This window comes from Phoxinus phoxinus, assembly GCF_949152265.1.
Source record: "Phoxinus phoxinus genome assembly, chromosome: 5".
Lineage (NCBI taxonomy): Eukaryota > Metazoa > Chordata > Actinopteri > Cypriniformes > Leuciscidae > Phoxinus > Phoxinus phoxinus.
In genome coordinates this window covers 33,982,001-33,993,050 of record NC_136880.1, presented here as the reverse complement: position 1 = coordinate 33,993,050, position 11,050 = coordinate 33,982,001, and the positions used below count along the sequence as shown (strand labels likewise).

Here is an 11,050-nt window from a genome sequence, read left to right as displayed (position 1 = left end):
TATAAGCGAATGAATCGGGTTTTTTTTAGTCGGGTGTTTAATGATGCGGTTCACAAAATCGCAGTTTAAATGGTCTGGTTTACGTTTTGAACAATCTATTCTTCCCACTGATAGTTTTAGGATTGTTTTAATTTCATTCATAATATTAATTATGTTTCCCCTGAATACATTGCCTTTTAGTAATGCTATGAAAGTATTTATAGACACGAACTAGCAAGTTTCGAAACTCGCTTTTGTCTGAGTGTTGTTGATTTGAGGAATACATTGCAAACACTAGACGGCGCACTTGCTCTTCCCACATTAGAGCTGGTAAACTTAACTTTAATGACTTGCGCGCTCCATACAGTCTTTTGCATGACGTACACAGATATAATAATCATGATCAGGACATTTCCCATATATTATGGACCAATTTCTATATGTAAAGAAGAGATTTAACAACAGCATCTCTCTTTCTTTCTCTCGCGTTCTCTTTCACGCGCACACTGCATTTTCTCTCTCACACGCGCGAGCTTAGTTGTTAATACGCAAAATATTAAAATAAGAAAGACTTCTTATACTTCTCCAATTCTCCAATTATCACATACCTGGGAAATGGGCTGGCTATTTCCCCGAATGGACAGAATGTTGACTTTTTGTGTCTCGCTGTGACAGGCACGTCAGGCAGTAAAGATCCGCCCCTCGGCGGTGTTCAGCAGCGCTCTGTGCATCACTCTCAAACGCTAATTCCACCGGGACAGACGCAACTTCGGTCCGCACGCGGAGCGGAGGAGACGCACACGAAATGACACCAATGGCTGCGCTTGTGTTCACAGCGACTTTTGCGCTAATAATCTGGATACCGACTTTCACATTAACCGCACGGGTCTACCCTCCTAATGAAGGTAAGGATTTACCAAAACCAAAGGAAAATCTCTCCAAGAGTAATTTTTTTGTTGTTGTTTGGGTTACGACTCGGGACGGTATAGAGTGGCACACTGCTACTACGACTGACGTTTATTTTTTATTTGTATTTTTTATTTCGAGACTTTATCCCGTCAGCGAAAAGGATTTATATAATTTTTCTCCGAAAGTCCCTTTGGGGATCTCCAAGTGCCTGTGGTTCCCAAATCCGCAGATCCCATGGAAGACTGCGCTGTTTATTTCATCAAACGAAGTTTAAACTCGGACTCTATATGGAGGAAACACTCTGGCTTCTATTTTTTTTGAAACAATTTTTATCTTATTTATTTATTTATTTATTTATTTTTATTTCAAGAAATGTGCTTGGATGACCAGAATAGAAATTTAGGCGAGCGTATTCGAATAATTTGATGGAAACTTGCACGACTCCTTTATTATTCTTATTTATTTGGAGTTTTTTTCAGAATCGAAATGTACGAAATTCGTTCATCTAACCAACAGAGACACGCACGAGACCAATGATTAAAGCATTTCAGTATAATTTAGACTGTAGCCTCTGTTAAACTCGCATAAATATCTCATTACACTGTATGCTTTTAATTTAGGGTATGCTAGGGCTTTGTTTTGGTGTGCAAAGGCTATAGGCTACACACAAATAGACAAATTCTGAAACCTGTAGAAAAAAAAAAGAAAGAAAATATACTTGTTGTAAACATAAACCTTTTATATATTCCTTGCACATTCACTGATTATGTTCTTCTCTCAAAGGACTGGATTTTGTTTGGACAATAGCCAGATTTGAACACTGATTAAAAAAATACTTAATCATGCCACAATTAAACTTTATAAAATACTTATTTTGGCCAAATTTATGTGTTATTTAACCATATCCAATACATTTCCTTAATAAGCATAAATCAGTGTACTTTGAGGAAATGGAGAGAGTAATAACTGTGCAGTTGGGAACAAAAGGGTAGCAAAAGAAAGAAGTTGTGACTTAAGAGACAGTTTGGTCAAGTCATAAGGAGGTTGATGATCCATCTTCAGTGACTCACAGCATTTTGTCTTTCCGCAGTGACGCTGCTGGACTCGAGAACTGTGCAAGGAGAACTGAAATGGGTTGCGAGTCCGACGGAAGGAGGGGTGAGTCTACAGAGGACAGACAGTGTTGCTTTTACTTTTGTATTTGTGTTGAAAAGATTCTATTGACAACTCTTGAAGGTGCTGATCGTTCTGGAAACTATATGTGCACATGAAAAGCAGACTAGAGAATTTAAAGAACATTTTTGGAGCACAGCGGAATTGCTTCTCCACACTGTACATACAAAAAGAAGGTTTAACTATAAGGCCTCATGCTATGCTAAAAGCACACCAAAAATGGACGGAAAACGGCTTAAGATGCATCACACAATCGGTATTTTCTGCATTAGTGGATAGATGAAGCACAGAAGACTAATGAGATCTACACAAACATCCATAATTATAAATCCTGACAGATGAAATGGCTTTGTTCTTATAATTTGATGTTTCATACAGACTGAGAAACGACTTGAGTTTAAGTGCTTGTGCTCAGGATAATTCATCTAGAAATTTTATGCTTTGTAATTATAATGTTCATTTCTTTACATCATTTATGAGCTGGCATCTTAAAACTTAAAATTTCTTGGTGCACTATATGTTGCATGTACAATAAAGCTAGACTTTTTGATTTATTAAAATGAGTACAAATAAGATAATTGAAATGTATTGAAGGCTACGTATGTGCTGATGGTTAACATGCCGAGATTTAAATATTTAGTTTATACATTTTTCAAATTTTTACATTTATTTAAAAAATATATAATTATTTTGGCCACACTTTACATTAATATTCATACTTAATTATAATTATTATGCAGTCAGCAACTGCATTTATTAGTTTAAGCACATTATATTTACACATTATTATTGTTAGTGTTATGATTTAATTAGTACAACATACCTTTTTTAAAAACACTAAAACTGCATAAAATAATACATTACATTAACAAAAACATGTACTCATTTTTAAAATGTTTTTATTGAAATATTGAAATCAATCTACTCAAGTATAAGTGAAGTTATTTATCTGCGATTTGTTTGATTGATTGATTACACCACAATAGTCTTCCTTTTTCTCTCCGTACCCACTTTGGTTGGTTTCAGGTTTAATAGTGAACTTGGCATTTGAGGATATGTGGTTCCCCCCCCACCCTCTTCTGCTTTATCTCATCCACCCGTTTGATTGACAGGGTCCCGACAGAACCCCCTCCCTCATGCAAACGGGCCGAATGTACAGCTTTATCGGTGTGACAGCTGGGATTTCTACACATACGACTTACAAAGAGTAAAAAAGCGAGAAGAAAAGACAGCGTCATAGATCGTGACAGGCCTTTTCAAAACTCTCCTTCATTGCATACATCTCATTTGAAACTCTCACCAGCAGGAAGCATCAAACTCTAGGCCCCATGGTATTACAATGGCTTAATATGGGATTAATGGTGACCAGGAAGTTAGGGCATTCTTGTAAATGTTGCTGGGTACTGCATTTGTTTGGTAGATGTGCAAGGGTTTTTCATAATACTGTATTTTTATTGAAAACCATACTTTCCCCTTAGTTTTAAGAAATTCACAGCAATCAATCATTTGTAGTATCGCCATATCTATCTCCCAAAAAACAACTGTTTTTGAAGCCCTTGAAAGGCTTAAACGGCACTTTCAGTTCTGATACACAGAAATGGAGCTTCACAATGCTTCGAAGAATCCTATTACCTCAATTATGTTAATTATTTAACAATCTCCAATAACATCTTTGTATGGCCAAGGAGTTTGTTTGCAAAGAAGTGTAAGTTTTGAGTATTAAAACCGCTTGTCTTAAAGGGATGGTTCCCCAAAAAATGAAAATTCTGCCATCATTTACTCACCCTCATGTTGTTCCTAAACCTGTATGAATTTTCTAATGAGGAACGCAAAAAGACATATTTGGGAGATTTTTGTTTAGTTTTTTTATCCACGCTGTGAATATTCTGTGGGGTTCCAGTGATGTTTTGGACCCAATTGACTTTCCTTGTATGGACAACAACAGTTGAAATATTCTTCAGAATTCATCTGCTTTTTGCAATAAAAAGAAAGTCATACAGGTTTGAGTAAATTATGGCAGAATTTTCATTTTTGGGTAAACCAGCCTTACTATTCACAAATCAGTGCACAGAATCTGGCAGATGTGTGATTTAAATTCTCATTATCATATCGTAATCAATGAAATCATTGCATCATTGCAGCTGTTGGTCTGAGGAAAATCTCCAGCTCTGGGTCTGGAATTGTGTGCACCTGCTGTGAAAAAAGTCTCCCTAGCAGAATCTCTATAGGCCTACTTACCTCTCTGTCTTTCCCTCCGTCTCTCTCACAGTGGGAAGAGGTGAGCATCATGGATGAGAAGAATATACCAATCAGGACGTACCAGGTATGCAACGTAATGGAACCCAACCAGAACAACTGGCTCCGAACAGACTGGATCCCCCGTGGTGGAGCTCAGCGCGTCTACATCGAGATCAAATTCACCCTGCGTGACTGCAACAGCCTGCCAGGAGTCATGGGAACTTGCAAGGAGACCTTTAACCTCTACTACTACGAGTCCAACAATGACAAAGAGCGGTACATCCGAGAGAACCAGTTCATCAAAATCGACACCATCGCGGCCGATGAGAGCTTCACGCAGGTGGACATAGGAGACCGCATCATGAAGCTGAACACGGAAGTGCGGGATGTAGGAATTTTGACACGGAAGGGCTTCTACTTGGCCTTCCAGGACGTGGGGGCCTGCATCGCCCTGGTATCCGTACGGATCTTCTATAAGAAATGCCCCCTCACTGTACGCAACCTGGCCCAGTTTCCAGACACCACCACCGGTGCGGACACCTCATCACTAGTGGAGGTACGCGGATCTTGTGTGGACAATTCAGAGGAACGAGAGGTCCCTAAAATGTACTGCGGAGCAGATGGAGAATGGCTGGTGCCTATTGGAAACTGTTTGTGTAACCCTGGCTATGAGGAACACGGAGGAACATGCCAAGGTAAGAGCTCGGATAACTCCCTCGCTCGAGTTTTTCCAACAGAGCGTTTCACCAGGTTCTGTTATGACGAGATTTATGCACCTCCCACATGGAAAGTAAAAAAAACACCCTGATCGGCCAGCAGCAATATATTCCATAATTTAAGATGAGATCATTATAAGTGAGGCTGACCCGGATGCACTTTTCCCCTCTCAGGGATGTGAGAGTTTACTCAGATGTAGACAGCTGGGTGCTCGGCAGATCACTGTGGATTAAGTGTTGTTATTCGAGAGGTCTGGTTATGATTATGAATCGCCCTGTTTGATATCAAAACACCTCCCAGTGGATTTGCGCATGAGAAACGTTGGCGCTAATTATTTTGTTGGAGCAACAGCCGTGTGGTTTATGTGCAGAATCCGCTTAATTAGATCATGGGCGAATGCTCTATACCCTTTTCACTCTCGTTCTCGTTTGCTATCTCTCAAGAGCATGTGCTGTGTTTTTCAATTCACATTAAAGAAAAAAGATGCGATTGGCAAAACACTGAAAGAGCAAAACAGATAAAAGAAGAAAAGGAGAGGATCAGATAGATTGCTTCTGTCACCAGAGGACCGTTTCTCTTTCTCCATGCTGGCTTTGATTCCCAGTGTCCGTAGTCAGGCCATACGGCACTGAAAAAGCCATGATATACTGTTTGGGGTAATGCTGAGGTCAGTGCAAGCAAAAAGGAAGAGCCAGAGGACATGTAGACAGTTTGAGCACGCCCTTTCTTTCTTTTCCGTCTGGTCCAGGAGAGGGTCATCGCTTGAGCGGGGTGATAAACGGCCGACTGGCCAGTCTAACGGCCTTTATTTATGAGCGCTATCTCAGCGGGCTAATTGCATGACAAATACGGGCTGTAATTTAGGGCTTTTGCGGGCTCAAAGGGGGGCGGTCGGCATTCACCGCGGGCGATCTCTCTCTCAGTGGATGTGCTTGTGTGGGTGGTTGAAGGGGTACACTGGGAAAGGCCATTCTCAGGGATCTGGCCGTTTTTCTTGGCCACTCTTTTATTAGCAGAGCTCGCTGGCAGTGGCCGGGTTCCCCACTCGCTCCTTAGCTTTCCGTCTCTCTCCCTCTGCTCTCTTTTGCCGTTCAGATATGTTGAAATGAAGGAAAAAGGCTGTAATTTACCAAGAGCAGAACGGGGTTTCTACACAGACATTTGGTGGAACGTTTTACTTTTAAATCACTTCAGGGCTTGCGTTGATGATTTCATTACTCTGAGATATTTGGAAGAGAGTGGTTTTGATATTTCTGTTGTTTGGCGTCTGCAAAAGTTTTTAGATTTCATTTCACAACTCGCATGTAAAAAAACACACACTAAAACACAAAAAAAGTCCTAAAAGCTGTAGAGGATAATTTTGGCCACTTGTTTGCACAGGGCTGAAGTGTAAGGATGGCCTGCTAGTCAGGTCAGTTGAATAAAACCATCACTTGCTCTTTCAGGACAGTTAGAGTTAGGGTTAGGGTTAGTGCTGCAGCCAGTGCTGAGTCACCAATGTAACAGTCATCGATCTTATACATAAATTTTTACACATTGCAAACTATGTTTGGTTTTCTGTGACTTACTGTATTCTCTATTGTTGTTGCACGTTCTGCTGATCTGATTGTCATCAAAAACGTTAGTAGCTGGCAAACATAGAGGTTGAATTTGCAAAAATGACTTGACCATTTTGAAAGCATAACTAAGAAACTACGTAAAGAAAACTTGGCACTTAATGCAAAAAAAAAAAAAAAAAAATATATATATATATATATATATATATATATATATATATATATATATATATATATATATATATATATATATATAAAAAAACTGCAGTGTTAACTATGGACCAACAAAAAAAGCCCCCCCCAAAAAAACAACAACAACAACAAAAACAACAACAACAACAATTCTTATTGTTGAGCAATGGTGCTGCATAAACTATATTTGTTGTTAAAAAAGGAAAGATTTTCTAAGCAGTTTTTGATATTGGCCAATGCAAAAAGTGACCAATAAAAACAAATCACAATTCATATTTAGAATTTAGTAGCCAATACTCCAATACTCCAAGTGCCTTCTTTACATATCCTTAGACCATCTTCTTTATATCTGTGTTATTTAAGCATGAGTCTGTCATCAATGTCTGATTAAGCCATCACACGCTGTCTTCAGCATGGCAACGGGCAGTTGTTTCCTCATTGAAGCGGGTTCAAAAGGTGGCTTTCTATCCCAGCATGCAGATGCGAGTCACTGTCTGTTTAATAAGTCTGTGTGTGCAGCCCAGGCCAGGGGAGGGATGCAGAGGTTCACCTTCAATGTGAGGGCTTAGGCGAGGGCGAGAACTTTCTCAATGGGGCGTCCCAAGAACCTTGTGAAAAAAGCCCATTGAGGATAAGGGATACAAGCCCTGTACCCTAGAAGGCCTCAATGGGAACCTCTCCCCAATTGTTGGGATGTCGTGATCGGGGATGGGGGTGAGAGGGGAGGAATACTAGACAGGGTCAGGGGTGACCCCTGGCTTTATCCTCCTCTCCTCCCCAAGAGACGGGGGTCATGGCCGAGATTGATTAAGACGTCAAAATTTTGACAGCTGCAGCCTAGATGGACAGGTCCAAGAACAGAGGAGCGAGAGACGGCCACAAAACAGCCGTCGTTCGGTTGGTGAATGGAGCGGAGACTTGGCCAGAGGATTTGGTGTCTTTTCTTCTTTTTAAGAGTTTGCTGTTTTCTCACTGCTCATCTGCTGTGTTGAGTAGGAGGTGAGGACAGAGAGGAAATCTCTGCTTGTTAGTGGGCGTCCGGCGAGCTGGAGACGTGTAAAAGCCCGCTGAGATGCTAGGCTGCAATGAAGAATGACAGCCCACTCTCAGCGTTTCACTACACTGTAAACGTACACATAGTTTAGTGAAACAGCACGGCGATGTAAACCAACATTAGTGAGTTTTCAGCTCTTTTGACTAATATGCATCTTCAAAAAATGTGCTACAGTATTTTTAAAAAATGTACCCCCATGATAGTGTCTTTTAGAAAAGAAGTACTGGTACTGTTACCTTGAAACATGTCCAAACAAGCATGGTAGTACCATGGTACAGACCATGGTACAGAAATTAATGCACCATACTATTTAAATAGTACAAATTAAAACTATTTCAAAAGATAATATGGTATTACTATAGTGCATTTTACAAAAAACATGATAGTACTATGGTACTTCTACAACATTTACAAAAAAAGTATAAAAAAATACCATGGGATTGTAGACATGTAGCATAGTACTACCATAGAATTCTTGGAAGTACCATAGTACATGGATTTTAGCACCATGGTATATCCCAAAGCCATGATACCATCTTGGTACCATAGTACCACAACAGTAGGAGGTTATATAAATGTCCAAAAAAAAAACATGGTAGTTCCATGGTACTGTTCGGTAGTTTGTTGTGATTATATTATATTATATTAATTATATTAGTGCCATGGTTCTTTTTTGTCAGTGATACCATGGTATTTTAAATGTACCATGCAAGTACCATAGAATATATCAAAGTACCATCTGATACATCACTCAACCTTTGTGCCACCGCATTCTTTTTTTAATGGGTGCTAATGTAAAACAGCTCACGCATATTTAAGTAATTAGAAAGGATAAAGGGTTTGAAAACTAGAGCATGATGGGAAGGTGTGATAATTTGAAACACTGCTCTTTGAATCAGAACAGACAGCAGTTTGTGTAACTGGAAGGAAAACGATGCTTGACAAGACATTATTTATGTATGTGAGCTGAGATAGACCCTCAAGAGAACGCCGTTTGTATCGACTTCTCCATGCAAAAGTACATTTTAGCTTTAATCACACATTAAGCAAATTGGCGTACTTGAGAAGAGGTATTGATCCGGTTTTGTCATGTGTTATTGTTGAGACGCAGCTTTTTTTCCCTGTGTAAACTTTGCACCTTAGCACCTGTATGCGGCTGTGTGTGCCTAATTAGAAAAAGCTTGCATGTGTATCTCTTCGCTGTCATAATTATGAGCAGGTGTATGAGACTCATCATCCTCAGCTGTGAGTCGTTTTTGCTCTTTTCTTTGTTAAACAATAGCCGCCGCCTGCCAAAATGCTCCTACGTATGAATATTCATCACTTCCTTTTTGCTTTTGATGGCAAGCACATATGTTGATTCCTGTCACGATCCTCCTCAGTTCTCCCCTATGAGCCCCTCCATCGGCCCCTGAATGGACTGTCAGCTGTCCCAGGAAAGAGAGATGGAGAGAGGTGTCCTTTGATATCAGACAAATACACCATTTGCATATTTCGTCCGTGAAATGCAAAGCCAGCAAACTTGTCTCTCAAAGACAATGGGCGGCTCGTCCTTTCAGCGAGATCGAGCGAAGGTTGGGTCCATCCTCTTCGTTCTGTGATCATGGCAGCATGCTGCATATGTTTGAAATCATTTGGATAATATGATTCGCTTGATTAATTCCAGATCTTTTGAATCGGCGGAGTCTGACGTTCGTGTTTCGAGTTCAGACACTCTGGTCTGTCTGCGTCTCTCCCGCTGTCTCTATGTGTGCAATTGCTTGCTCATGTGTGTGTTGTTCTCCTTGACCTCTTCCTGTCTATCATCATCCGGTGCTCCCATACGGAAGCTCCCCTGACAGCTCGCAGCCCTTCAGTTGTCATGTTGTGATGGATGCACCGGGGGCGGAAAACGGCCTGAAGGACAGAACTGGTGGGAAGGGTGAGGGATGGAGGTGACAGTCCCCCTCCTACTGAACTGTTAGCTTCTATGCTAATGCAAGTTTATAGGTGACAAATGCCCTTTTTTACTGTTCGTTCAAATGATCACTGCATTCAAACTATAATACTGTAGCCTATTACCTACTGATGTAATGTCTGTGCCTTTGTGCAATCACAATAATTTCTAATAGGATATTTTCTACTTAATTTTAGTATATAACATCATTAATAAATTTATATTTCTCAGGAGGAGTTGTTGAAACTACCTGCTAACCTTGTTTTGCTAATGGTCAAACTGTTTGCACCCATGCTAATCTGTTATCTGACATGAAAAAGATTATGAAGAAATACTCAAAATGACATGGCGATACCAAAGTACTCTTTAAAATACCTTGTAATTTGTCTGTGTTTTCCAGGAGATCCGGCTGTCTCCAAGAAATGCCCCTATTCATGGTACCGTTTAGTACCATGGTATATATCAAAGTACCATAGTATGATACCATCACTGTACTTTTTTTGTAAGGCAAAATGCCTGAAATAACCAGATTAAGTACTGTAGAAACTATCCAGCGTCCTTGATAAATTCACATAATTTCCCAAGAAAGTCTGTTGAAACTACATGCTAAGCAAATTTTTGCTAATGTGAACTAGCTCGCTTTCCCTTTTGAGAAATTCTGATAGCGCTAGTCTCATCTCTCTTGTGTTTAATTATATTTTAATTACGCCGTCTGGAACACATTTATTGCCGGCGGTCTGGATCCCTTAGATCAGAAGAGCTGAGCGCAGATCTCCTTTAGCGTCACAGGAACAGCGGTGTGGACAGCACTGTCTCAGCATCCACATGCCAGCGTTTATCTTTTTGAGTGGATGAGCCTTATTGACTCACTGCTTGAGGGTCTGTCCTCCCATTCTTCCTGATTAACCCAGCATCCATTTAGCCGCTGCTCTCCACACATGCTTCATGCCAAAGAGTTTGTGTTCTTTTGACAAGATGTCCATCAACGGCGGACTTGAGCGTCCAACCCAGCTACTTTATGCGATCCTCCCCATCAGTTAGTGCCTTGCTCCTTTCTTTTCCCGCTTCAAACATGGAGCCCTTAAGTTGGCTTCCTTCCAGAGAAAGGTCATAGGTCAAAGGCAGGAAGGCCCGAGCCATCATTTTCTTCTGAAAGAGATGTTGAAACGGCTGACCTGTTTTATGCTAGAGGGGCACGGTTAACTTTACAGTCAGCATGGCTGCTGTGTGTCTTTTGTCTTCGGCTTTGATTCGGACGCTGCCAAAATTTTCTCTGTACAAATGCACCAGATGGAG

General features: G+C 40.5%; 1 protein-coding gene across 2 annotated transcripts in view; it reads left to right on the top strand.

Annotated features, from left to right (window-relative positions):
* The first annotated feature begins 661 nt into the window (after positions 1-661).
* epha4a (eph receptor A4a) overlaps positions 662-11,050 on the top strand; it is a 40,247-nt gene continuing 29,858 nt past the window's right edge. For both annotated transcript variants that reach the window (XM_079612669.1, XM_079612668.1), the window contains exons 1-3: positions 662-884; positions 1,979-2,046; positions 4,331-4,994. In XM_079612669.1, coding sequence (XP_079468795.1) covers positions 785-884; positions 1,979-2,046; positions 4,331-4,994 — 832 coding nt within the window. In that variant the 5' untranslated portion in view covers positions 662-784. The remainder of the gene's footprint in view (positions 885-1,978; positions 2,047-4,330; positions 4,995-11,050) is intronic.